Consider the following 26,209-nt stretch of genomic DNA (forward strand, 5'->3'; position numbering starts at 1 on the left):
GAGGTACCTAGTTACTCGAGGGCCATTCGTGGACTACCAAGTATTGATTGCAATTGTCGGTAACCAATCGCGTGCTTAGCAAGTGGTATCACATCCCGAAAGGGCCTCGCTTCACACGTCTTGCAGGCATGATGTACGCTCACTAATTATGGGCATTTACTGAACGTTGAAAGAATAATTAAGGGCCTATGTTTAGCACCGGCCCTTCCCTGTCACCCTCCGAGCTCTCCGAGCCGGTGGCTTGCCCCGCAGTGTAAGCTAGGACGATGAATGCTGTCATTGGACACACGAGTTCGCTAGAAAAAGCTTGTCATGCAAATTCCAACCCCATCGACATGCACAAGCGACTTGATTCGCGTGGGAGTGCACGCTGACTGGATGCCACAGCCTGTCGTGCTATGCCAACTCGCCGCGTTACTCGAAGGCTCACCCACTCAACCTGCCCCCTCCCGCATAGCTCGGGAAAACACCATCAACCGACCTGCCGTGTTTGGTCGACAATGCGGTCTACGTTTTCGTTCGCCTAGCTACTAGCTGGTCAAGTCCCGCTGTGGAAATGATCACGACAGTGTGGACGCGAATTGGGCCGCCTCGAGTCTGCGTGACTCTGTCCTCAGTGCCCGAACGTTCTGGCTCAATGTGGCACAAGCGAATAGATTCCAACAACAGCCGCATCTCGCCGTACCACGAGTCACTGTACATTCCTTGGGGTCGACACGAGGGCAGGTACCGACACACCACGTATACGAGACTTGCAGATGCTATGCTATCATCTACATACAGACTTGGCACACTGCAGTCCGGATCTGCACATCTGCACAAGGCCACCAGCAACGTCCGGGCCGGCCACTTATCGCAGCCGCTGCATGTGTTTCCTAGGCCCTTCCTGGATACAGCTCGATAGTGCCCCGCAAGGAGGTTGGGTCAAGAGGGGGATCAAGGCACACGGCCCCAGTCAGCGAAAACTCTCAAGTCGACATGGTAATATGCTTCCAGTACTAAATGGGTCATTTAACTTGCTAAAGTCGTTGCGGGGACCAGTAAGCCGATCGATAGCCGTGGAGAGATGCGCGCTAAGTACTGCAGTTGGCTTTAGCGCGGCGGGTAAGAGTGCCCCAAAATAGCAAGGAGCACAGAATGACCCCAAATGTCGACATCAGGCTGCACGCCAGAGACTAGTCGTCCAATCAATGTGCCGTGTCGACATGCTGCATGGCGTTCGCATCTCCCTCCCGTTGGACGACCACCTGGCCAGATAGCAGGGTCTCCAAGAATAGATTCAGCAATATTTGTGAACAAATGTGCCGTTCGTGGTAGATATAAGGTACTTGTCTCTCACTAATACATCTCCACGCAACAGGTAGACCGCATAATTTGGTTCCGCTCCTTCCTTCACATCAAGCCCGCTGGTCAGGCTTTGAATACCCATCTTTAATTACGAGCAGCCCGGTCGAGCCCTGCCATCCTGTCCCTTACGAATCGTCCCGTCGCGCGTTAGTCGTTATTGCCGCATTGTTTACTGGCTTTCCTCATATACCACAGCTCTGGGTACATCAAGCGTCCATGTCCTCCTCGTCCGCTCCCCCATCCGCTACCAAACAGTCCTCAACCATGGTAGGGACCACAAATGCTGCTAACGCAGCAAAACAACAACAACAAGCCGCAAAAATGCACCGTCGTTCACGATCAGGTAAGGACCACCCTTCAGATGTGGATGCAGGGATCCCGCGCATGGACAATCGACTAACGGGAGCTTTGCAGGGTGCTTCACATGTCGCCTGCGACGGAAGAAGTGTGATGAAGGAAAACCGTCTTGCCGTGCTTGCAGACACCTTGGTCTCAAGTGCGAATACAAGAGGCCAATGTGGTGGAGTAACAATGAACAAAGGCGGACGCAAAAAGAAGTCATCAAAAACATCATCAAGCGCACCAAACTCAACGAGAAGACAGCACAGAGCGGCGCGATGGGCACCAACACACCACCAAGCCTTTGTCATTCAATGCAAACCGCCGACACATTCTCGGACGGCGTCAGCTGCACCCGGGCACCCTCTGTGGACTCACAAAACTCGCTGGACTACAACTTCAACCCTACTGTTACACCTGACTTTTATAACTCGACAATGCCTCCCCCAATGTTCGCCCCAGCTTTCGCCCATCCAGGACACTACGTGCCCTACGACATTGACATCAAGACCGAAAGCCAAATGTTCATCAACGACATTCCAACCCGTCGCGATTCCACACTATCATCCTACAGTCACTACCAAACCCCACCAGCTGCTGGTAACATCTACCCATCTGATGACTGGATACAGAAAGACTACTTCGAGCGCCGCGAATCCTACATTGAGGAGCCCCTCGAATTCCCCATCTTCGATTACAACACCTGTGGTACTTTCAGCCCATCCCACCAACCGTCCATTCAGGTCGAGGACTGCGATCGCCACCTTCTTAGCCATTTTCTTGAGAACATCATGCCCACAGCCTTCCCGGTCCTCGAGACAAACCAGCCCGGAGCGGCACAACGCGATGTCATCATACCCGCACTTGAGTCTAACAAGGCATACCTGCACTGCTGCATGAGCATATCCGCGTTACATATGAAGACCACCCAGAACCTTGCAGGAGAGCAGATCGACCAGGACATCCAAAGACATCGCGGTGAAACAGTCCAGCAGCTTACTGCGGCGCTCTACAGCGATAGCCAACATGGCCATACTCTCGAGGCTGCGCTTGGTATGATCTTTTTCCAGTGTTCAGTTGGCCGCTTCAACGACGGCCTAATGGATATTCCATGGCATGGCCATTTCGAAGCAGTCCAAAACCTTGTTCACAGGCTCGAGCTGCCTGCACAGATGATTGCGATGAACGGACAAGTACATGCTCAGCCTCCATTCAACATGACACTAGCTTCTTGGATCGACATTCTCGGTGCTACTATGTTGGGCAGGACACCCTCTTTCGCTGACACTTACCGCGAGAAGCTCATCGCCGACGCATCTTCTGGCCTTGCCGAACTCATGGGCTGTGAAGACCGCATCATGTATCTGATTTCGGAGATCGCTTGTCTCGAGGCGCTAAAGAACGAGAACATGGATGTCGTGCAGCTCTGCGCGCACATCAAGCTCCTTGGTGAGCAAATCAGTTTGACTGAGCCCCCTCAGGGATCACTCAACAGCGCCTACACGTCTACCGGCGAAATTCTTCCAAGGCAGCTTCGACGCAACATGACGGCAGTCTACCGTTTAGCCGCTCGCATCTACTTGTGCAGCCTGGTGCCGGACTTTGACCGCACATCTCCCACGTTCGTCAACCTGGTTAGCGCTCTTTGTAAGGCTATGGAGTATATTCCTGCCGGTCCTGACGGATTCGACCGATCTCTAGTATGGCCACTTTTGGTCGCTGGCTCAATCTCAGTGCAGCAATCAGGCTTCCGCAGCATGTTTGCGGAGCGCTCCGCCCTCTTGGGAGAAGCTGCAAACTTTGGCTCTTACGGAAGAGTCAAGAACCTCCTTGAAGAGGTGTGGCGTGTCAACGACGACAACCTTGCGAAGGGCAACACACAGAGTGTCCACTGGCGGGACATGATGCGACAGAAGAACTGGGACTTTTTGCTCATCTAAAAAGCCTGGATCTTCTGCTGGTATGCATCCTGGTCTGTTGTCTCTCTTCGCAAACTACATTCTCTCAGTGTCTGATGATGCTCACCATGCCTCTTCTTGCGATGACCTGAAAAGCATTTTGCTTATTTCTTTGCATATATTTTCTTCACCACGATACCCACTTTTGTAATTCGGATACCATTGGCTCAACGAGAGCAAGGTAGCATTCATAGGGCGGAGTAGCATGGATTGGATGGCGTTGGAAGGGACTTTACGGCTGACGATATCACGGTAGAACTCGGGGTCTGCTTGCCCTGGTAGGTCGGAGGTGGAAAGGGGCACAGAAAGTGCAAGGGAAGCTAGCGCAGCACCCAGGCGCCTACATGTACAGTAAAGTTGGATGGGGTTCCAGTGCGAGCGCCCATAGATGGAGGAGAAGGAATGGAGATGAAACAAGCGTATCGCTCACTGTTGCAACGCCTCAATTGTGCATATGTGAAGATGATTGGCTGCCACAGTTGGAGAGGGCAATTCGCATATCTACTGTAGGTGTGGCGCGACAGTCGCTCGTGCCCGTTGCTGAAGAGATGCCTTTCTAATTTTAGCGAGGAACATGGGGCGGACTGCGAAGCTGCAAGTCGACGCGTACAGCAACAGACGACCAGCACGACGTTTCCAGATCGCCATCCAAGTCGGAACAAGGTAGCGGTGGGTGCATCTAGCCTTTGTGTCGACTGCATCGCGTCTCACGCCGTCGAATACGGGCCCGTACATGACTATCATTTTGCCGTCGCCGTTATTAACACCTAGACTCGTATTCCGCCCCCACCCATTTGTATAGACGTACCGTCCCGCCTGCATCGCGCTCTCGACGTCCGAACTCCACCTTCCCAATGGCGTCTCCAGCCACGGTTCCCTTCACCTCAGTCGACACCACCACGCGGCAGCCAGCTAAGGATGAGGTCGAGTCGCCGAGCATCTCGAGCACTAATGCGCTTGCCCGCTACGAATACGAGGCGGGCCATGGCAATGCCACAACCGGCACCAAGATCCTGATGGTGGAGTGGGAGGACGACGACACAACGCGGGGAGTGCGGGGAGACTGGCACATATCGTGGGACGGCAGCACGCGTGTTCTGCCCGCCAACGACCAGCCTGCCAACGACGTGAACCGCATGTATTTCCTGCTGCCCCCGGGTGTCGCAGTACCTACAAGCGTTACACTCACGCTACGACCACAAGACGCTAGTATATCGCCTGTGGTCTGGCATACAAATCCTCTGCCCGCCTTGTTCCCTCCTGAATTAGGAGCATCCGCGCGTGCAGCGGGCAAGAAGGGCGTCCTGCACACTATTTGGGCCAAGAAGAGGCTACAGGTGCTGCAGAGAGAAATCGAAGCCGAATCGCGGAACAATGTCGAAGGCGTTGGTCTGCTCATGGTGGTGCAAGAAAAGGAATGGATCGAATCGACTTTTGGTGTAAATGCCAAACCAGCTGGTCTCAGCATCTCGCTGGGAGAGGCCACGTTGGCCCCAATGAAGGGCCCAGCTAGTCCACGATCACCAGGCGGAGGGCGGCTGATGGACAAGCTGGCTGGCCTGCGACTAGGTACGAGCGACAAAGACCTCACACCCACCAGCAGCGCGCCAGGCTTCTCAAATCCTCTCTCGCCCGAGTCATCGGATATCGCTATTAGTTCATTTTCCGTGTTCAAAGGAGCAAATCCATCGGCACTTGCTGCGAAACCTCCACAGCAACCACAGTCTCAACCAGCCGCGCCGCCTCGCAAGGTCGCTGCACAAGCCCCTCCGCAGTTCATTACAGAACAGCAAGGCGCTGGTATGATGGGCTCTTTGAACGCTCTATCCAGCCCTGCGCCTGTCTTTCAATCGCGAGGCTCATCTGGACCTGCAGACGAGGACGACAAGGACGATGGGCTCTTCGCCCTACCTATAAGTCCGAGAAGTCCTGAGGTGGGGAAAAGTCCGTTTTCGTTTGCGGTAAATGAGACAGCCCCTTTCTTGAAAAAGGAGAGTACTGTTTGATACCGTCGTACATGGGTTCGCTTCTGCGTCAGAGTGTGGTATGGATGCGCTGTGTTAGTCGAAGGGACCATGTAGCCCTACTATGAAAGTGATACCTTGGTGGATTTTTTGCCCCTGCGAGTTTTTATCGTAGTTGGAATCAACAAGAGCGAGATTTACGTTATCACAATTGCATTGATGTGGCATGAAAGCAGTCTGATCAATATTTGGTCAAGAGTGTGCCCAGCCGCCGTTGAAGCACTAGCAGCAATCTCACACATCTCACGAGACGCATTCACAAAACGATTCTTTTTTGCTCTTGCTCTCGAGTGACTTGCAGATGTGATTGCACGTGTTGGTTGCAGACTAAAGAGATGGTTGCACGTGCTAGGCCAGCCTTACCGACCTTGGAAGGCGCTAGAGTGCATCGCTGACGAAAGTTCCCGACGCGAACTCGGGCGCAACTTCCACGGTACGAGTCGCAAAGCTCTCAACACCTACACCCATCCATCCATCCATCCTCCTCCGTCGCACTCCACACTCCTTCGACCACGAGACACGTACCGCTACCACAAAGTCGACGCGCGACAGAATGTTGACCACCGGACGCGGCAGCATTGCCCAGATCCATTACACTGGAGAAGAAGCTGCGGGTGAGATCAACAAGCTCCTCAGCGCAGTCGTACGTACTATGCCACGTGATCGCGAAACTCGTGCTGACCCGCGTACAGGTAGAGAACGAAGATGACTTCGAGAGATGGGAGGCGCTCGTCACTCGTGCCTCTGACCTCGAGGGTGGCGTCACCCGCAATTCCAGCCCGTCCGCCATCGAACTCGTGCGCAACGTATACGACTGCTTTCTGACCAAGTTCCCACTGTTCTTCGGATACTGGAAAAAGTATGCTGATCTCGAGTTCTCTATCGGCGGCACCGAGACTGCTGAGATGGTCTACGAGCGTGGCGTCTCGTGCATCACACCCTCAGTAGACCTGTGGGCCAACTACTGCACCTTCAAGATGGACACATCGCACGACAACGACATTATCCGAGAGTAAGTCTTGCCTTTCCTCCCCATCCCCCCTCCCCGATTCCGAGGCTCAATCTCGCCGTAGCCAGCGGGAAGTCGTGCGCATTTTGGCGCTGCGTTTTCAGATATGACACAGTCTCACTGCATACCGTCTGATGCACCTCCTCATTGCCCCATTGTACCATGCCCCACGAAAGAGCGATATGGTACGCTACGAGCCTAAAGTCGATGGCCTTGCCTTCCCCCTCGTTGGCATGATAGGTTACTTTGCAACATCACCCCCTCCTATCCCTCCCCGTTGCTTGCTTTCGAAATACTGACCTCGCAGTTTATTCGAGCGCGGTGCCCACTTTGTTGGTCTCGACTTCCAGAGCCACCCATTCTGGGACAAGTATATCGAGTTTGAAGAGCGCATCGGAGAGCCAACCAATGTCTCCAAGATCTACAGCCGCGTGCTACATCTTCCCATCTATCAGTTCGCCCGATACTACGAAAAGTTCTCCGTCCTGCTTAACAACCGACCAGTCGATGAGTTGGTCGATCCAGATACCCTTGAGACGATGAAGAACGCCGTTGAGCTGGAGAACCAGGGACAGCCCGAGAAGCCAGTGCTTGAGGTGGAGCGACAACTGCGTACCAAGATTCACGAGTACTACTACGCCGAATACACAAAGACGCAGCAGGACGTGACGAACCGTTGGACCTTTGAACAAACCATCAAGAGGGCTTACTTCCATGTCACAGAGCTTGAAGATGCGGAGCTCGAAAACTGGCGAAAGTATCTGGAGTACGAGGAGAAGCAAGGCGACTTCGAGCGCACCTCCTTCCTGTACGAGCGCTGTCTTGTTGCTTGCGCGCTCTACGACGAGTTCTGGCTACGATATGCCCGTTGGATGTTCTCGCAGGGCAAAGAGGAGAATGCGAGGATCATCTATATGCGAGCCAGTTGCATATTTGTACCTATCTCGGCCCCTGCAATACGCCTGAACTGGGCTCGCTTCGAAGAAAAGCTTGGTCGTATCTCTGTCGCTCGCGATATCTACTTGTCCATGCTGGACGAGGCCCCCGAGCACACCGAGACCCTCATTGCTCTGGCGGGTGTAGAGCGGCGCCACGAAGGCAACGACGCTGCGGTCCGTCTTTTGGAGGAGCACATTGGCCGTGCAAACAACCACATCGGTGGCATATTGTCTGCCGAGCAGGCGCGTATACTCTGGCAATGCAAGGGCAGCGTCGACGAGGCCCGCCAAGTGTTCAAGGACAAGCACGAACGATTCCCAGACTCGCGCGAGTTCTGGGTCAAGTACCTTGAGTTTGAAGTCGCTCAACCCTCGCCCGATCAGGAAGAGGCTCATACTCGGATAAAGGCAGTTCACGAGCTCATGCGCACTAAAGGACGCTTCTCACCAGACGTCTCCAAGGAACTCTCGCACTACTACATGGCTTATCTTCTGGATCGTGGAGGCAAGGGCGCAGCCGAGGAGTACATGCAGCTGGATAAGGATGTCAACGGGTATGTATCATCTGCTAAGAGCGACTCCTCCCAAATCCCTCCCCAGAAGAAACGGAAAAGCCAGCCTCACAACGCAGCAAACAAACGTCAGCGCAAATAGTTGTGCATTAGGTCTCCTCAGCACAAGGCTGCGACGCGAGTTGCGAGTCGTCTCATGACAGCATTCTAGTGTTCATCATACCCCCTTCTTGAACTTTTAGTATTTACCATTTTTCTGCACCACACGACCACTAGCAAAACGTAATACACCACACTTCTTGTCACATTGTTGTGCTTGCTAACATTATGTTTTCGTTACAGTGCAAAGCAGATCGAAGACGTCGCTGCAGCTCCTGTTGCACCTTCGAAGCCTAGTCACCGAACCCGCTTCTAGGAGTGCGATAGTATCTTGGTACGCACCTCTCCGATTCTCGTACTCATTGATATACTGACGGTGATGCCCAGATGAGGTGTGCTTATCCCCAATTGCTTGAGCCTTTCGCTATGTGCGAATATTGCGCTCCAAAATAATGTCTGATCAGCTGCGCCATGAACCACATCGATGCGAAATGACCTGATGCTATGCCATATCGAGGCAGATGCCCTTCTGAAGGGTATGCTTCAAACCTGGATAGACCCGCGCAGTCCATGCCATTTCATAGGTAAAACACCTTGCACCCTTCCTTTGCTTGTTTTGTTTACACTGTAAAATTTCCGGCGTTGTATTCCTTCTGATAAGATTTCGGTGACACGAGAGGAGATACTTGTAAGAGACGTTGAATTTGCTTGGGTAGCGTCAGATCGCTAGGCTGCTCGTATCGAGTTGCATTTGTACAATAGATTATCAACAATTTACCAAATATCCAAAATGAAGTTATGCACAACCAAGTTTCATGTGTGCACGTTATCAGTAGTCGAAATCTCATTCACGACTCAATCTACGGGCACTATGAGGCTATGGCACTATAGTTATTCCCACCTTACTTATCTAAACAGCAAATCCACCGCTATTCTTCTGTCTAGGCTCACCAGCAGCTTCGAACGTTCCATTTGTCAAGCGTCTCAAACCCTGTGCTGTACTTGAACCAGGCGCGACCCAGGTAACATTACTTCCCAGCTCCTTCAAGAAAGCCGTGGTTCCATTGTTGAATCCATACTCAAAGCTCACTTGGGCAGGCACCAACTGATCATGAATTCTTGGTTCAGCTAGCGCCTCTGCCGTTGTCAGCTTTCCATCCAAGATATGGATCAGGTTCTGGATGGTAGCTGTGATGATACGACTGCCACCCGCAGCACCAATAGCGACGTAAAAAGCGCTCGCGATGGATGACGAGTTTAGATGTTCAACGATTACAGGGGAGATGGATGAAAGAGGGCGTTTTCCAGGGCGAATGAAGTTCGCAGGCGACGGAATGTATCCAAAAGCATTTGTCGTGTTTGGGATACTGAAGTCGTTCATCTCATTGTTCATGATGACACCAGTTTCTGGGACGACAAGCTTGCTTCCAAAGAGTAGGTTCACGGTTGTCGTTAGTGTGACGGCCATGCCGCTCTTGTCTGCAGTTACAATATGGCTAGTTCCGGGTGTTTCGAGGGATTCGAGACCAGCGGGGTCGTAGTAGGCCACGTCGAAAGTCTTTGAGTCGGAAATCTTGGAGCGGATCTCTTTAGCTGTAGCTTCAGAGAGCATTTGCTCTTGATATGCGTCTATTCCGTCGAGGAACAGAGGGTCGCCTAGTTCAGCGCGCATGCCGTAGGCGAATCTCATACTTTCGTCAAGGCGGTGGGTAGTTAGGTTGATGTTTTCTGGGTTGCCGACTTCGGAATAGCCTTCCATAATCTTAAGTGTGGCGAGGGCGACTTCTCCTCCTGAGGGTGCGCTACAGGCTGTGAGCTTGTAGTCGCGGTAGTTTATGGTAGATGGCTTGCGAATGGCCACAGTGTAATTGGAGAGGTCATCGAGGGTCATAGTTCCGTTGGCAGCTTGGAGTGCCCGGATAGTGGCTTCTGCAATAGGACCACTGTAGAATGCATCTGGACCGTCGTTTGCAATGGTCTCGAGTGTGTCGGCATAACGTTTTCGCGTAATGGTCTCATTGAGCTTGAGCAGACGTCCTTTCGGCGCAAAATCAAGGGCAAACTCGACGTCGTCGACCAAGAAGTTGGACGATGAGGTGGCAGAGGCCATGTACTTGACCAGATCTTCGTTCACTCGCCAGCCATTTCTGGCCACCTTTACAGCTGGGGTGAGCACAGTGGCCCATGGCAAGACACCGTAATTTTCGTGAAGATGTTGAAGCCCACGCAATTCACCTGGAACTCCAGAAGCGAGACCGCCATTGATGCTGGCGTCCTCATTGTTCTTGTACATGTCTTCAAATGCAGCGGCTGGTGCTGTCTCGCGGAAGTCGATGAACTCATATGTGCCGTTTGGTGCGCGTACAAGCATGAAACCTCCTCCGCCGATACCTGTGTCTGATTAGCAAGTAGCCAGGCGAATGTATATATGGAAATCTTACCAGAATGGTACATGCCGACAACGCCTACACATGCTACAGTACCGACCATGGCATCTGCAGCATTTCCACCCAACTTCAGTAACTCAATACCGATATGACTGCAGATATCACTCTCCGAGGCGACAGCACCCAACTCCCCCTCCTTCAGAATGGGCTTGGAAGGGTAGTCTGACGACCATGATTCCCCACTCTTGACAGGAGTACCCAAGGCACTTTGCAACGTCAAGAGACCGGTGAAACACTTGACCAGCGATCCGCGCGCCATATTTGCAGCAGCACAGTATTGACGAAAGGAGGGAGGAAGAACAAGCTCACCAAGACTACGAGAGGCGAACCACGGGCTCATGGTGCAGGTTATATACTAGCCGAAGTCGGCTTGGTGGATCCCCGAGTTGCGACGGTAATAGCTTGTAATGGTAAGCGCTGCGACGAATTGGGAAGCTGCAAAAGCCCAAGGCTGGGATTGCGTGCGCAGCAGTCGAAATGCACCATCGCGGGCGGGCCGAGTGGACGCGGTCAGGTAATAATGTAGTCGTCGAACGGGCAGGTTTGGCCTATCGAAGTAGTTGAGATAACGAAGCCGGGCCGTTGTTGGTCGGAGATAGCCGCGGTTGATAACGGCCGTCGCATCAGAGAGTTTGTATAAGCAAAGAGAAATACTGATGGGAAGTGTCTCTGCGACTCAAGTCGTTGTTGGTTCGGAATCGATCCCAATGCGGAAAAGACGCCAGGCTTGTGCCAGCCTTGCGGGCGAGGTAGTTGCCAAGTTTGGGGGTGAGAGCTGCATAACGTGACACCGTGATGTAATCTGGAGCTGGTCGCGTTGCCGGCCTCACGCGTCTCCAGCTTTCTCCACAGGCACGTCGAGTATCGTCACAACCCCGCGAATCACCCAATGGCGCCAAAAAACAGTCAATCGTCGCAGCCAAAGTCGTCGCAGAAAGCCACGCAACCGACCATCTCGAGCTTCTTCACAAAGAAACCGTCGCAAACGCCCGAGTCGGCACCCAAGCCTGCTCCAAAGGCGCCTGCTCCACCCCCCATTACCGACCCAAACCAAGACGACGACAACGGTGACGACGAGGATGGTTTACCCGTCTCACAGACCATCCCCGTCCGCAAGCGCGCGATAGACGAGGACAATGTTCAGGAAACCCGACGCTCTTCCCCCTCCAAGCGCGTTAGATTCGACAAGGGCGATTCGCCGCGACAGGCGTCTGCACCTAAACCCCAAAAAATCACTGATCGAACTTCCAAGTTTCTCTTCTCCTCGTCACCTCCCGCACGGGACGAGAGCCGTCAAGATGACGAAGAGGAAGCCGCGCTCTCGCAGAGGCAGAAGGAGAGGCTACACGACAAGTTCGTCAAGAAGCTGGGTCGACCAGATAGCTTTGCCGAACTCAGGAGGCGCAACAAGATTATATCCGACGACAGTCCCAATGCCAATGGCGAGGAAGGCGATGGAGACGAGGATGAAGAGGATGAGCCTGCCCAGAAGCCCACCAAGGGAAAGAAGGGCGCTGTGACCAAGAAGGCGAGCAAGCTGACACCCATGGAAATACAATATTTGGACATCAAGCGCAAGCATCTTGACACAATCATCGTCATGGAGGTTGGCTACAAGTACAAGTTCTTTGGCGAGGACGCAAGAACCGCGTCCAAAGCGCTGGGCATCGTCTGTATACCAGGTGAGAACTCTGAATTATAAACTGCGTATGACACGTATAGTAACGTTATGCTCCAACATTCTAGGAAAATTCAGATACGACGAGCACCCTTCCGAAGCACACCTCGATCGATTCGCATCTGCCAGTTTTCCTACACATCGTCTACAGGTCCATGTTAAACGTCTCGTACAGGCGAATCACAAGGTTGGTGTAGTACGACAGCTAGAGACGGCCGCGCTTAAAGCGGCAGGTACCAACAGAAATGCCCCCTTTGTACGGAAACTCACAAATCTTTATACCAAGGGTACGTATGTGGACGACGTTGAGGGCCTGGAAGCCCCCACCGAAGGCTCTGGCGCTAGCGTACAGTCGACTGGATATCTCCTTTGCATCACCGAGAGCAATGCGAAAGGATGGGGTACGGACGAGAAAGTTCATGTCGGCTTAGTGGCTGTTCAGCCGGCGACCGGCGACATAATCTACGATGATTTCGAAGATAGTTTTATGCGCAGCGAGATTGAGACACGGTTACTCCACATTGCGCCAGCCGAGTTCTTGGTCGTAGGCGACCTGTCTAAAGCCACAGAAAAGCTTATACAACACCTGTCAGCTAGCAAGACCAACGTCTTCGGAGACAGATCGCGGGTCGAGAGGGTAGAAAAGCCAAAGACCATGGCTGCGCAAGCCTACAGTCACATCTCAAACTTCTATGCAGGTAAAATGAAGTCCAGCCAGGAAGCCGACTCCGACAAGCAAGGCGCAATCCTCGACAAAGTACATCAGCTATCAGAGCATGTGACTATATGTCTCTCATCAATGATCACATATCTTAGCGAGTATGGGCTAGAACATGTTTTCGATCTCACAAAGTACTTCCAACCCTTCAGCGCCAGGTCGTACATGTTGCTGAACGGCAACACTCTATCCAGTCTGGAGATCTACCAGAATCAAACAGACTACACTTCGAAAGGCAGCTTGTTCTGGACCATGAATCGGACGAAGACTCGCTTTGGACAGCGGTTGCTGAGAAAGTGGGTCGGCCGGCCACTGATAGACAAAGAGAGATTAGAAGAGCGCATAGCGGCGGTGGAGGAACTCAAGGAAGGCGATAACACCATACCTGTGGATAAACTGAAATTCGTGCTCGGAAAAATCAGAACCGATCTGGAAAAGGTACTCATTCGCATATACTACAAGAAGTGTACAAGGCCGGAGCTATTGGCAGCTTTGCAGAGTCTGCAGGAGATATCGAGCCAGTACCTGTCGGCGAAGACACCCGAACAGAGTGGCTTCTCCTCCTCACTCCTGAGCGAAGCAGTTTCGAATGTTCCAAAGATATACGATGACTTGAACAGCTTTTTGGAGAAGATCAACGCTCAAGCTGCAAAAGACGATGACAAATATTCGTTCTTCCGTGAAGAGCATGAGGCAGAAGATATCAACGACCTGAAGCTGAGCATCGCCTCTGTGGAAGACGACCTCAATACGCATCGAAAGGATGCGGCTGCGAAGCTGGGGAAAAGCCAAGTAGTCTACGTCACAGTTGCTGGAATCGAGTACTTGATCGAGGTCAAGAGGAAGGCACCCGAAGAGAAGAAAGTACCTGCTTCATGGCAACAGATCTCAGCCACAAAGACGACCCTGCGTTTCCACACTCCAGAAGTCAAACGTATGCTCCAAGAACGAGACCAGTACAAAGAGTCGCTCGCTGCAGCATGCGAAAAAGCCTACATAGGCTTGTTAGAAGACATTTCATCCAAGTATCAACAGCTCCGAGACTGTGTAGCCTCTTTGGCAACACTCGACGCCCTCCTTTCCTTGGCCACGTTGGCGAATCAGCCGGGCTATGTGAAGCCTACTTTCACAGACGATATCGAGCTCAACATCACCGGTGGTCGGCACCCCATGGTCGAGCAACTACTCCTCGAAAACTACGTTCCCAATGACCTTTCCCTCTCCCACAACTCCACGCGAGCTCTCCTCATTACTGGCCCCAATATGGGCGGCAAATCCTCGTACGTACGATCTGCAGCTTTGATCGCAATCATGGGTCAAATCGGTTCCTACATCCCGGCTACCGAAGCGCGACTAGGTATGCTAGACGCGGTTTTCACCCGTATGGGCGCCTTTGACAACATGCTCAAAGGCGAATCAACTTTCATGGTCGAGCTCAACGAAACCTCGGATATCCTCAAATCCGCGACACCGCGTTCCCTCATTATCCTGGATGAGCTGGGTCGTGGCACATCAACCTTTGACGGTGTCGCCATTGCGGAAGCAGTGCTTGATTACGTTATCCGGGACCTGCAGTCGCTCACGCTGTTCATCACGCATTACCAGCATCTGGCCAAACTCTCAGGTCGCTTCTCCAATGGTGAGCTGAAGAACGTCCATATGCGCTTTGAAGAGCAGAATGGTGGAAAGGAGGTCGTGTTTCTATATGAAGCCACAGAGGGTATAAGTCATCGATCTTACGGCTTGAACGTAGCGCGATTGGCAAGGGTACCTGAGAAGGTCATCGATGTGGCGGAAGTAAAGAGTACGGAGCTAGAAGAAAGCATGGGGGCTTGTAAGCTGGGGAACCTGTAAGTCGAACCTAGAGAAAAGGATGCGACGGACGACAGAACGTGCTAACAATGACTAGGTCGCGCATGATGAAGGGTTTGTTGACTGACGAATCAGAAGCAAGTCTTGATAGGCTTGTCGAAGGCATTGAGCAGCTGTAACGTGCCGATGTGGACATATATTACATAGCTGAGGAGGGACGGGATCACGTAAAGCAAAAAATGAGCTTGATTGTGGGGTATTATTCTTGTTTCATTCTGTGATTATCATAATTGTATTCATGCCACCATCATTGTCATGATGGTCCATAGCCGGCGGATCTCGTATCCTCCCAGCTTATAGCATAATCTTGATCATGCCGGAGCTCTAGCTCAACAGCTTAACCGAGACGAGTCTCCTTGTCCTTGATGGGGATATCGGAGCCGGTGGTGCTCTTGTACTGGCCACGGATGAAGTCGCTGATCTGTTCGTCCTTGGCTTGTTCGACGGCAGACTCGTTGTCTTGAGGACCTTGACCCATGAACTTCTCTTGGACGAAGTCGACACCTAGAATAAAAGTTAGCGTCTGTCACACGATGGGAACACCTCATGATAGACGATGACGGAGTGCTGACATACCCTTGTCAAGGTAGTCCTCGTTCTTCTCGCTCTCCCGGCCGCCACCAGCAGCCGAGTTGAGCTTGTCGCCGATTCCGCCGAGGAAGCCACCTGAGCCAGAGGACTGTTGCTCAGAGTTTTGGCCTTGGACGACCTGCTCGTTGACAGAGTTGCCCTGGGTGTTGCCGCTGCCGGTAACCTTGTTGATGAAGTCCATGATGTTTGTTTGGCGTTAAATTGGAATTAGGTAAAGTAGGCGAGGACAGTATAGCAGTACAAGTTGTAGATGAGTGTGCGAGGTTGTTGTGAGATACAAGCCGAGTGCAATGGAGGAGAGAGCTATTTATGCAGCTGGTTGGCTGGCAAGGATGTGTGATCTTGGAAGCGGGAGCAGCGACGGGTCAATCAAGATCAGTCCCTGGTGACAGACTCTTGGTATTGGAGCTAAGTTGTTCTGATAGGCGCATATTGCAAGCTGGGGTATGAAGCTCCAGGTAGTGTACCTGATATGTAGCTGGTCTTGGTAGCACTGCCCCGCTTGCTGCGCGTCTACGTCATTCGAAGCTCGGAGACCCCGCCAACGCGGAGGCTGAAACTAGTGCTATCGCGAGGGAGGTTCCGCTATCACGACTTGCACGTGCGGGAAATATTGCCATTGCGTGTTTGCATTGCTTGTTTTTGAGAATCAAACCGCGTCCGCGCGTCTGCATCACTGTCGTCATCACCATGATACCCATCACCATCATCACAGGCTTCCTAGGCTCGGGTAAAACAAGTAAGTTGTAAAATTCAGTCACAATTCTTCCGATACCCCACAACACGAAATGAGCGCGTTGTGTTGATTTAAACTAACAACCTTACAGCACTCATCCTGAACTTGATTCCTCAACTCCCTAAAACCTACAAACTTGCGCTCCTGAAAAACGAATACGGTGACATCAAAGTCGACACAGCACTCGCCTCCTCGGCTGCTATATCTGGTGTACAAGAACTTCTCAACGGATGCATATGCTGCAACCTCGTCGGGCAGCTTTCCGACGCCCTTGAAACACTCGCCAACGATGTAAAACCCGACCGCATCGTCATCGAGACCTCAGGCTCTGCGTTTCCTGCAACATTGGCCATGGAGGTCAATAGGCTGAGCAGGGAGACGGGGAAATATGTCTTGGATGGTGTCATGAGCGTCATTGATGTAGAGAATTGGAAGGGTTACGAGGACACGAGTTACACAGCCAAGATGCAGGCAAGGTACACAGACCTTATCGTACTCAACAAGCATGAACTGGTCAGCGAACGAAGGTTGGAGGACGTGGAAGATGCAGTGCTAGCGCTCGAGGTTGAGCCACAAATACCTAGGACAAAGAGCAGGAAAGGGTGGGTGGACAAGGATATCGTCTTTGGGCTGGATGCCCGGTTGGCGGGAGTCAAAGAGGAAGATGGAAGCGCGCATGCACACGATCATGGCCATGATCATGACCACTCCAGCGAGGTCGAAGTGCTCACTGTTACGCTAAAGAGCCAGGATAGGCAGGGCAGTGTGGACATGGCGAAACTCGCCAAATTCCTGGAGGATCCAACCAAAGACGAAGTATACCGCATCAAAGGCATCATGTACACTTCTACTCCACCAAAGTCTTCAGATGCTGAGGCGGATGTACATCAAAAGATACCAGAGGGAAGAGCAAGATATATTTTGAACTGGGCGTTCGGACGTTGGACCTTTACGGCTGTGCCATTGCCAGCCAGCGAAAGCTCCATTGACGACGAGCCCGCACTAAGATTGACAGTAATTACTGCGAGATATGAGTCAATTAAGTGGAAGAAACAAATCGAATCAAGTGGGCTGATCGCATTACAAGGCGGTGTCGAGGATTCGTTGATAGTGGAAAGGATAGCCTGAGTGGTGGGCGTTGGTGTCTCGATCTACCTTGCCCAACATTTAGACTTAGAGAACTTCATTCAATAGATTTCGATTTATCGCACGACGCATTTGCGCAAGTACTCGAACACTACTCCTTCCCACTAGAGCCCTGGAGTGCTTGCACCTCAACAAGCGCTTCGGAAGAGGCTTAGACGTCACAACATATAAATAATGACTAACATTCCTTACAACAAATCAGTATAGACAGACTTGCTGTATCTGTGACAGAAAATGCAATCACCAAAGTGGTGTATATTTCACGGCGATCCAACAGTAAAGTTATGCATGTTTATATCAGGACTAACAAGAAGATTCTAGGTTCCGTGCTGAGAGTAGAAAAGATCTATTATAGGAAAAGACCAACTGGACTCCACCTATGCACTGCTAGTCGTTTATTCATGCGTAGAACCCTTTCCGTGACTCGCCATTCCAATGCCCTTGCCTCCATACATTCGTCGTCATCACCAATCGTCAGGTCGTAAGAGGGGTATAGAACGCGTGAGACGTATTCCTTTCATGAGATCATGTTCAATCAACTTGCTGAAAGCATTCATACCATCATCTCAAGTCGAGCGAGGGTTCTTTGAGAGTTTGCTTAGAGCGCCAAGCAAACCTGTAGTGCTTGTCAGTGAAATGTCGGCTATTATGATGAGAGAAAAAAACCTACCAGTTGCACCGTTGGGTAGTGTCGACATGGCAATTGAGTTGCGGTCACCCACGGTGACGGTCTGGACATTGGGAACCTTCCACTCTTCCTTTAACTTCTCTGCCCATCGGAAGACACCCTCATCGCTCCGGTCATTTCCAGCCGCAAACACAAAGTCGGGTCGAGCTGTCTCTGGGTACTTGCTGAAGATGTACTGCGAAGCAGAGGCCTTATCGAAGTCGATGGGCTCAATGACAACGGAGTCTTTGGTGGGAACCGCCTTGATGCGTTGCTGTTCACATGCATCGTTAATGTGGTTCGCACAGTCGCCGGCATGTCGGCTTGCGGAGTCGTCCTTGTCGGTCGGTTTGTTGTAGTGGAAGATAATAGAGCAGTGACGCTCCTCAACCCAGCTGCCTTCCACACGCTCGAGATAGTACTGTAAGATAGGCTTGACCGAGTCCTTCCATTTTACAGTCTTCTCTTCTTCAGGGAATTGGATCCATTCACTCGCACTGGGCTCGCGCAAGAAACAACCGTTCTCGGCGATGAGACCGAGACCTCGCACGCGGTTAAAGATGAGCTCGGTCTCGCGAACAGTCCGACCGGTCATAACGTAGACGACGTTCTTCTCATCAGCGACAAGGTCGTTGAGAACGACGATGACACGCTCGGTGTTTGCCAAGATGGTGTTGTTCACAGATCCATAAGAAGCGAGGGTACCTTCGTAATCAAGGACAAAGAGTCGTCGCTGAGATTCCTGATAAGTACGAGCAAGATTGCTGGAAGAGAGACGAGGAATCGACATGGTGTCGCGCTTGAACTGTTCCTCGTGGACCTTGGCTAGATGGGTACTCAGGTTTTTCACCCAGAAATCGCCAGTTTGGTGCATAACTGTGTTGCGCAACTTGGTGTATCTCCTTTCCTTTTCGGAGTCGGTCATCTCCAATGCAACCCGGAATGCTTCCGCGATGCTGTTGTAATCCCATGGGTTTACGGCTAGATCGGCCCCGTTGAAAACTGAGGCACTTCCGGTAAACTCACTGAGAATGACGGGGCTGTACTTCTTGTCGCTCGCACGCCCATCTTGGCAGATGACGAACTCATGGCAAGTGAGGTTCATGCCTTCACGGAGACTCGTGATGGCGAGAGCGTCAGCGATGGAGAGCAGTGCAAGGTATTGCGAGAAAGCAATATCTTGTCTTAAAAAGATGAGAGGGTTGTGCGTCAAGGTCGAGTGGACGGCATCGATACGAGTGACAATCTCGGAGACAGTGGCAGCGAGCTCAGTATCCTCAGTGGTGGATGTGGCGACTTGGATCATGACAACCTTATCTCTCCATTCTGGGTTCTTGTTCAAGAATAGCTCAAATGCCAACAGCTTCTGTCGGACACCGCGGATGTTGTCGAGCTTGTCACGAGCAACGATGACCTTTTTGCCCTCGTATCTCTTCTGCATAGTCGTGATCCACTCCAGAACCTCGGGCTCTTCCCGCGCCAGGGCAAGAGCTCGAGGGTCAATGCCGATCGGTGATGAGTGCACGTTGACGAAGCGGTTTTCTAGCTGGACACCATCTTCGGTCGCCTCGACTGAGAGAATCCTGCTACATGTCTGTAGGAAATGGTGGGCGTATTCTGGTGTCTGGAATGCAACTAGGTTGGCTCCGAGCATACCGTCCAGCAGCTCCTTCCGCGCAGCCAAGCAGCGGAACACCTCAGACGATGGGAAGGCGGTGTGGAGGAAGAAGCCAATCTGCGCATCTGGGAGCTTCTGGCGGATCATCTGGGGAACAAGACACAGATGGTAATCGTGGATCCAGATGACGTCTCCGCGCTTGTAGTTCTTGACAACCTTGTCTGCGAAGGCTTGGTTGACCTTGACATAGAAGACCCATGAGTGATCAAGGAAAGCCTTGCTCTTGGGGTGATCGGGAATGATGTAATGGAAGACTGGCCACAGGATAGTCTTGCAGTAGTGAGCATAGTGACCGTCGAAGTCCTTGTCGCTGACGAAGACGGTAAGGGCGTCATGCTCCTCCTCGAGTTTCTCATAAATCTCCGTCTTCTTCTCCTCATTCAAGCTGTCTGTGGGGAAGCCGATCAAGCCCACAGTTATCGTGTCGCTGATGCACTTGTTGTCGACTGCACAACGCAGAGCGTTGGTAAGTCCGCCGTTGCCCTGGACAGCAGGCACAACGGTGTACTCAGTGGCCCATCGCGGGTCTGTTGTAGGCTTGCCGGCGTGTGAGCCCTTCATGCGCTCCTTCTGTGCTTGCGCGCGCTCCTGCGCCTTTGCGTATTCGAGAATTGTGTCAGGAGGTGCTGGCTCGGCCCTCGACATGGGCTGGTTGAAGAACAGACCGGTAGTACCCCATTCGGGGACGTGGGCATCGCTACGTACCAAGCCCCGGGGGTCTGCTGGTTTTGGGAAATGAGTAGCAGCGCTGGGCTGACCAGGAGTAAAGAAGTCTTCGTGCTCAGCCATTCTCATGGGGGTCTTGGGCAGCTGAATATGCGATGGCGGCGCCCGCTTAAGGAGGCTTTGAGGCTGTTCGTCGGCTGCATTTTTGCTAAGCGGTCGTGCACTGCCTATGCTGGTAGAGGAGGACTCGCGGGCAGTCTCGTTCAGCTTTGGGGGAGCTGGTTGTGGTGGGCTTGCGGGGTTGGACTTGGACTCGTGGAAATCGACAGTATACGGAAGGAAACTAGCTGCGTTAGATGGATTGAAGGCGCAACGCTGCAAGTGATGACTACAACGCGCTATCTACAGGCAGGATGAGCACAAGGCGGTTACCTACAGGGAGACGACGTGGGTGGTCATGTTGGGCAGCAGTTTGGCGTCGACGCCGGCTGGTCAGAGATTGTGGTTGTAGAAATGGCGTCAAGATTGCGAACAGATATAGGTGAGAGAGGCGGGTCCTGTACAAGGGCTCGGGGAAGACGAGGTGAAGTTATAGAGGCGGTGGGAGCGCGCAGTGAAATTTCCGGTAGATTCGATGGATCGTGATGAAGCCCGTCCCAGGGAAAGCAGGGCTTACTGCCGCGTGTAAAGTTGGCGCCCAAGCAAGAAAGAGCTACCGGAGGTGTAAGGGGGTGAAAAGGAAAAATTCAAGATATCTGGCTGTTGTTCCTGGACGAGGCGTGCGGCTTACGGCAAGGGGTATACTTGATACTTTCATGTCCATGGCCGCAAATTGCAAGATTTCAGCCCCGCGGTATGACGTACGGCCACACCGGACGAGCACAGCGCGTTGGTGGGCCTCTCCACCGTCTCACAGAACCTTGACTCGAGGATTGTCATATTTACGCAAGTACCACGGAAACAAGTCGTCAGACGAATCTACGCCGACGCATCCTCTGCTAAAACCTGACAGCTGCGGGAGCTTCCAATTTAGTCGCCAATCACACGGCCCCGCACACCAATCAGAGAGGCTACGGCGCGTGCAACCGTTGGGGCTATCAATCATAGCTTGCTTCGATCCTGTGCGCGCGTTCAATGTCCCGATGCCAGTCGCCCCGTCCGTTCAGCCCGGGCAGTTTGCAGCCTGGATGCGACGAGGGCGCATCTCGATGAGGGCTGGCGGGGAAAATGTTGAGTCTTTTAGTAGCGCTTCGGCACCTTGCGCCGTCATGGCATTTGCACAGAATCCGATATTGCGCGAAGAATCCGATGTTCACCTGCATCAAGACCCTCCCACGGCTCCCTACCCCCACATGCTACTGTATTTTCCATGCATGCGGACTGCAGAGACTCTGCAAGTCGCTTGTGTTGCATGCATGCCTGAGAGCTGACGACAAGGTCGGACAAGTCCATTGCGTGTTCCTTCCCCTCAGTAGTTCGTCGGGAGATATCATGCATCCTCCAACTGAGACCGAAACATTACAAGGACTTCTCGCTTCACCCTGTACATATGCAGCCCTCGTAAGTAACCGGTTGCGGTGTATGCGAAACCATCATGTCTTCTTGACAAACTGTACATATTGACCGTACTAGTGACACATTGATGACCTATTCATTTCTCCAGATCAGACCCTCTTCTTCCTTTTCTCACTCACACCCTTGTCCCCAGATACCCCAATTCCCAACAGATACCCCGTCCTTACCAATACCGGCAGCACATTCAACGTGTTGGTAACTACATCCTTGTCGCTCCAGCCCCCAAAGTCTAGTATCCCGCTCGTCCCCATCTCACACCAAGCCGCATAGCAATGCCCCAAGTCACACAGCACCAGCCCCAACACTATCCACCACCACGTCCTCCTGTCGTCCACAACCCGCATCAGAACACCCTCTGTGAATGCAAAGAATAGGTATGCTGAAGCGAGCTGGTCGTAGGCGATTTGTGAATCGGGGTGGTAGGCCGACGTTGCCGGCATGAAGGCGAAGTATTGCGCCGGTGCCCAGTGGAGATGGTATACGCCGCCGAGGGCGAAGAAGGGTTCGAGGTAGAGATGCCAGAGGCGATAGATGAAGGGCGTGTTTGGAGGCGCCATGGTTGCGCGTTTGCGGCGTGGTTGCGAGGTAAGCGTGTGAGGTTATGAAATGGGATCGCTTGTCCCGTTGCATAGGGTAGGTTCTGTGATCTCCGCAATGCGACAAATGTCCAGGTGATGTACACACAAAATACCAGGCCTTGACTGTACTTTCTTATGCTCGAACCGGTCCAAGACTTATGCGACACCAATCGCAATCTATGACGTAGTCTGTATTCCCACAAAGTGAGGGACAAGTCGCAAGGGCATGCCAAGTTTGTTAGTTGCCCTGCCGGCGGGTAGCGGGCGGACAAGACTATTACTGGCGGAACATGCCCACCACGATCGACAAGTATTCTACAAACTGCCCTGTTGGGAAGTGTGAGCAGGGAACGGACCTCCGGTATAGACAAGCAGATGACTACGTTTTTTCCGTGTCCCTCTTGCTGACTTGTTTCCCATATCAAGGCGGTTGGTTCGGGGGACGGAGGGGAACTAGGTAGTTATGCCACGCGCGCGAGGTATGACCGACATGTACCACGATACGTAAAGGAGGCTGTACACGTATGTATTGATGACTTCGGTGCGGAGAGCGTCGTATGCACGGTAAAATACGTGGTGAGACGGTTGAGAACTTATTGACCCCTTCAGGTCGTAGTTGTTCCAGCAACAGTGTGCATATAAAATCTACAAAGATTATAACAATACATATTCGCCAAATTCAACATCATCTCCAGAACTGTGAAGCCCCTTTCCTTCCCCCCTCTGGTCTTGCCGCACGTACATTAATTCTCTGGCAACTGCCGGCGAAATAAAGCACTCGTTTGAATCCGGTCACCCGGCGCAGGTTGTAGATAATCACCTTTGAATCGGCCATTCCCATGACACAGCTCGGCATAATGTCATGCTGCTCGCTGGTTGCGGGATAGCGCTAAGCTCTGGAAACTGACCGCGAGCTGTCGACTAGGTCGTGACGATACGCTTCCTGCTTCCAACATTGGTAAATCTGACGTTCCCGAAGGGCAAGGCATAACGACGGGATTGGGTACGGCAGCGGACCCTGCAGATGGTAAAGGGTACCGCGGAACCTGAGACAGACCATATCCTCGGGTCCGCGGCCTGTTGTATATATACTCCCATCATTCCATCCTGCCCTCTTGCACATACACGTTGTGAGGTCCGGCACCGCAATGTAATGCGCCGCTCGCCAGCTGTGTAAACTTGGCTTCAGCAACGTCGCCCATACAGTGCTCGACAAAGTACCACGCCGCGAGTTCGTTCGCTGCCAGCATAGTTCCACAAGTCCCTACAACCTTTGTATCTTCGCCCATATCGCGGTTTTTGCTGCTGGTCACAACATGAAATGCGGTTCTGCCGTCGTGCGCCCGTGGGATCAGCTTCTGTGCATACAGGGCATCGCGCAGGGCGAGGGGGTATGTGTTAATGTCACCTGGGACGATGGCAGGTTCGGCGCGGCGATGGACCAGCTGCTGGGGTGCGGCGGCCTGTAGCGGAGGCTGAGAAACTTGTGGATAGGGATGAGGTTGCGTGTATGCGTGAGGAGTACCGGGCGCTGGGCCGCTGACTACGGGGGCAGGAGCCAAGCGCGGCTGTTGCTGTTGATGCCGAAGTAGGAAATCGCGATGCTCATCCAGTTGTTTCCTCAGTGCGTCGCTCGTTGTTTGAAAGATGCGCTCCTGGACGCCTGGACCGAGGTTGCGCGAATAGTGTCGCAGGTCGGCGCTGCAGTCGAGCTGCAAAAGGCTGTGCTGGCGATCAAAGCCGTGTGAACGTGCTGGAGCTGTTGTTGTCATTTTCAGGGTTGCTGTTTGCGCGACTTGACGCGGCTATATTAGATGGAGATGAAAATCTGATATGATGTGAATGACGCGGATATTCGCAAATCCTGGAATCCCAGAAGGCCCGGAGCCATTTCCTCCCGTATTCGCGTCTCCACGTGATATGGCGTGGCAGTATCACCACGCGAACACTTGAGGCATGTGTCGTTGCTTTTGAGCCATTGTAGGGGGAACTTATTTTTGCTACCCTTCGCTGATGCGTATCTGTGCTACAGTATGCCTGAGGCTTCTATGCCGGTTCCACATTTTGTACATGGGTCGTTACATGACGTCGTGAGATTGGTAGGCGTGAACATAGATACAAACAGGACGATCCTACTGGGATGCTCCTTAACAAGAACGCGCCGAAACCCCACCAACACCCACCACGAAACGCCATGACAACAAAAAGTAATTATTGAGCCTCCTTGAAGGAAACATTGTACAAGCAAACCCCAGATAGCCATGTGAACGTTAGGCAGAGTGGAGCCTTTAGTAAACCTTAGGCGTGTTTCGTACTTGTCATCAGAAGCGGCTTGGAACCTGCTGTTGTGGCAAGTGCTCCCGCTTCACTGATTGTGTAGCTGATGCTCGTTGCACGCTTTACAGCCCGTTACCAAACGCCTGACGAGCCTCGTGCTGAAGAGCCGCATAGTACTCGCAGAGGTCAGGGAAGGCTAGAATGGCCTGCTGAACCGGGAGAGGGATGTCGCAGACGATCTTGCGCCAATCGTTGTGGCGCTCGCGCACGACATGGATGAGCTCCTTCATGCAGTTCAACGACATGAGACACATCTTACGAGCCCACTCCATGTCGAACGAGCCGTTGGGGTGCTCTAGATCCTGCGTAGCGGGGTTGATCAAGACTGACCAGGGAAAGTTACCGCGTGAGTAAGATGATGTTATGAGCGGTACAGCAGGCAATCCTCCATAGGCCGCACCCATCTTGAAATACTGAGCCCAGACATGGTCGAAGTGCTTCGCGAAAGGACTCGGTGGGACCCAGTTTCGAGAGTCATCTGAGGCATGCTGACCCTGGCGGAAAGCCATCTCTTGCACAGCTAGATACTCAGGGACATCAGTCATCGAAGGCGGAGATGTGTCGAAGGGATTGGCCGTGGTGGATGGTCGACGACCGGACGAGCGCCAGTTATCAGAAACTTGGCTAGCATGAGAAGTGCGACGTTGCATGCCGGAGTCGTTGAGATGGTCGACTTTGCCGAACTTCTTCTGACCAGAATCACCGTGCTGTTGAGAAGTCTGCGGAGAAGCGGAAGTCGGTGAGACAATGAAAGTCATGCCGCTTCCGTTGGCTGTCATCCGACGAGCTCGTTGAGGAGTTGTTGGCTATATTAATGTTAGGGCTAGTCTCTATACAGCACTCTGGGATTAAGCAAGGCTCACAAGCTGCTTGGCCTGTAACGCTTGATTGTTGACTTGTCCTCGAGGTGCACTTATGGCATGGTCTGCGGGATCATCGGGGCCCAGCTGCGACAGCGATCCTCCAGAAGAAGAGAATGAATCGGTGGAAGCACTTCCATGGGAGCTATCCTCTACCACGCTCGGCAAAACAGTGAACTGATCACTTTTATGAAAGCGGGCGTTTCGACCACTTCGATGAGGACTGCCATAGTTGCTTGCCATGTTACCTTCAATGAATCTGCCCTTGCTGGGCGTGTGCCTCTCGAGGACTGTCAACAACAAGACACAAAAGCAAATGCAAGAGCAGACGACTGACCTGAGGTGACGAAGACATTGTTTGTACAATTCTAGCAACAATGATGAGTTGGTGGTGGATACGACTGTGTGTGCGACGCGACCGTATGAGCGTAGGG

At 52.5% G+C, this 26,209-nt stretch overlaps 12 protein-coding genes across 12 annotated transcripts; 6 read left to right on the forward strand and 6 right to left on the reverse strand.

Annotated features, from left to right (window-relative positions):
- Positions 1-419: 419 nt before the first annotated feature.
- On the forward strand, positions 420-1,196 carry CC77DRAFT_1020081 (hypothetical protein). The gene is made up of 2 exons (XM_018524974.1): positions 420-1,040; positions 1,087-1,196. The coding sequence occupies exon 1, from the start codon at positions 557-559 to the stop codon at positions 902-904; it is 348 nt and encodes a 115-aa protein (XP_018386713.1). The 5' UTR covers positions 420-556; the 3' UTR covers positions 905-1,040; positions 1,087-1,196.
- Positions 1,197-1,611: 415 nt separating this feature from the next.
- CC77DRAFT_934986 (hypothetical protein) lies at positions 1,612-3,626 on the forward strand (the record flags this gene model as incomplete). The annotated part of the gene is made up of 2 exons (XM_018534411.1): positions 1,612-1,690; positions 1,762-3,626. The coding sequence occupies 2 exons, from the start codon at positions 1,612-1,614 to the stop codon at positions 3,624-3,626; spliced, it is 1,944 nt and encodes a 647-aa protein (XP_018386714.1).
- Positions 3,627-4,141: 515 nt separating this feature from the next.
- Positions 4,142-5,935, forward strand: CC77DRAFT_865902 (hypothetical protein). The gene has a single exon (XM_018533476.1). The coding sequence runs from the start codon at positions 4,499-4,501 to the stop codon at positions 5,648-5,650; it is 1,152 nt and encodes a 383-aa protein (XP_018386715.1). The 5' UTR covers positions 4,142-4,498; the 3' UTR covers positions 5,651-5,935.
- A 286-nt stretch (positions 5,936-6,221) lies between these two features.
- Positions 6,222-8,269, forward strand: CC77DRAFT_934538 (TPR-like protein; the record flags this gene model as incomplete). The annotated part of the gene is made up of 3 exons (XM_018534387.1): positions 6,222-6,311; positions 6,361-6,680; positions 6,985-8,269. 3 exons carry the CDS (start codon positions 6,222-6,224, stop codon positions 8,267-8,269), a joined length of 1,695 nt encoding a protein of 564 aa, XP_018386716.1.
- A 779-nt stretch (positions 8,270-9,048) lies between these two features.
- On the reverse strand, positions 9,049-11,388 carry CC77DRAFT_1020084 (gamma-glutamyltranspeptidase-like protein). Its single transcript, XM_018524975.1, has 2 exons — positions 10,668-11,388; positions 9,049-10,617 (listed from the first exon to the last, which is right to left on the reverse strand). The coding sequence occupies exons 1-2, from the start codon at positions 10,930-10,932 to the stop codon at positions 9,137-9,139; spliced, it is 1,746 nt and encodes a 581-aa protein (XP_018386717.1). The 5' UTR covers positions 10,933-11,388; the 3' UTR covers positions 9,049-9,136.
- Positions 11,389-11,562: 174 nt separating this feature from the next.
- On the forward strand, positions 11,563-15,060 carry CC77DRAFT_934586 (hypothetical protein; the record flags this gene model as incomplete). Its single annotated transcript, XM_018534392.1, has 3 exons — positions 11,563-12,355; positions 12,420-14,919; positions 14,979-15,060. The coding sequence occupies 3 exons, from the start codon at positions 11,563-11,565 to the stop codon at positions 15,058-15,060; spliced, it is 3,375 nt and encodes a 1,124-aa protein (XP_018386718.1).
- Positions 15,061-15,278: 218 nt separating this feature from the next.
- CC77DRAFT_1030895 (hypothetical protein) lies at positions 15,279-15,713 on the reverse strand (the record flags this gene model as incomplete). The annotated part of the gene is made up of 2 exons (XM_018526619.1): positions 15,279-15,445; positions 15,518-15,713. 2 exons carry the CDS (start codon positions 15,711-15,713, stop codon positions 15,279-15,281), a joined length of 363 nt encoding a protein of 120 aa, XP_018386719.1.
- Positions 15,714-16,109: 396 nt separating this feature from the next.
- CC77DRAFT_1094468 (cobW-domain-containing protein) lies at positions 16,110-17,587 on the forward strand. Its single transcript, XM_018529743.1, has 2 exons — positions 16,110-16,271; positions 16,360-17,587. The coding sequence occupies exons 1-2, from the start codon at positions 16,223-16,225 to the stop codon at positions 17,394-17,396; spliced, it is 1,086 nt and encodes a 361-aa protein (XP_018386720.1). The 5' UTR covers positions 16,110-16,222; the 3' UTR covers positions 17,397-17,587.
- A 393-nt stretch (positions 17,588-17,980) lies between these two features.
- CC77DRAFT_1008468 (hypothetical protein) lies at positions 17,981-20,884 on the reverse strand (the record flags this gene model as incomplete). The annotated part of the gene is made up of 3 exons (XM_018523536.1): positions 17,981-18,030; positions 18,085-20,813; positions 20,862-20,884. 3 exons carry the CDS (start codon positions 20,882-20,884, stop codon positions 17,981-17,983), a joined length of 2,802 nt encoding a protein of 933 aa, XP_018386721.1.
- Positions 20,885-22,089: 1,205 nt separating this feature from the next.
- CC77DRAFT_934562 (hypothetical protein) lies at positions 22,090-22,557 on the reverse strand (the record flags this gene model as incomplete). Its single annotated transcript, XM_018534390.1, has 1 exon — positions 22,090-22,557. One exon carries the CDS (start codon positions 22,555-22,557, stop codon positions 22,090-22,092), a length of 468 nt encoding a protein of 155 aa, XP_018386722.1.
- Positions 22,558-23,675: 1,118 nt separating this feature from the next.
- Positions 23,676-24,350, reverse strand: CC77DRAFT_1030899 (hypothetical protein; the record flags this gene model as incomplete). The annotated part of the gene is made up of 1 exon (XM_018526620.1): positions 23,676-24,350. One exon carries the CDS (start codon positions 24,348-24,350, stop codon positions 23,676-23,678), a length of 675 nt encoding a protein of 224 aa, XP_018386723.1.
- Positions 24,351-24,977: 627 nt separating this feature from the next.
- Positions 24,978-26,018, reverse strand: CC77DRAFT_1060990 (hypothetical protein; the record flags this gene model as incomplete). Its single annotated transcript, XM_018528377.1, has 2 exons — positions 24,978-25,721; positions 25,779-26,018. 2 exons carry the CDS (start codon positions 26,016-26,018, stop codon positions 24,978-24,980), a joined length of 984 nt encoding a protein of 327 aa, XP_018386724.1.
- Positions 26,019-26,209: the final 191 nt, after the last annotated feature.

The sequence above is a fragment of the Alternaria alternata genome (assembly GCF_001642055.1).
Source record: "Alternaria alternata strain SRC1lrK2f unplaced genomic scaffold CC77scaffold_9, whole genome shotgun sequence".
NCBI lineage: Eukaryota > Fungi > Ascomycota > Dothideomycetes > Pleosporales > Pleosporaceae > Alternaria > Alternaria alternata.

Excerpts from the sequence above, each read along its gene's own strand:
- CC77DRAFT_1020081 (XM_018524974.1), top strand. The coding sequence starts at position 557 with ATGATCACGACAGTGTGGACGCGAATTGGGCCGCCTCGAGTCTGCGTG.
- CC77DRAFT_865902 (XM_018533476.1), top strand. The coding sequence starts at position 4,499 with ATGGCGTCTCCAGCCACGGTTCCCTTCACCTCAGTCGACACCACCACG.
- CC77DRAFT_1020084 (XM_018524975.1), bottom strand. The coding sequence starts at position 10,932 with ATGGCGCGCGGATCGCTGGTCAAGTGTTTCACCGGTCTCTTGACGTTG. Across the intron at positions 10,618-10,667 it reads TGTCGGCATGTACCATTCTG|GTATCGGCGGAGGAGGTTTC; the intron begins GTAAGATTTCCA and ends AATCAGACACAG.
- CC77DRAFT_1094468 (XM_018529743.1), top strand. The coding sequence starts at position 16,223 with ATGATACCCATCACCATCATCACAGGCTTCCTAGGCTCGGGTAAAACA. Across the intron at positions 16,272-16,359 it reads CCTAGGCTCGGGTAAAACAA|CACTCATCCTGAACTTGATT; the intron begins GTAAGTTGTAAA and ends ACAACCTTACAG.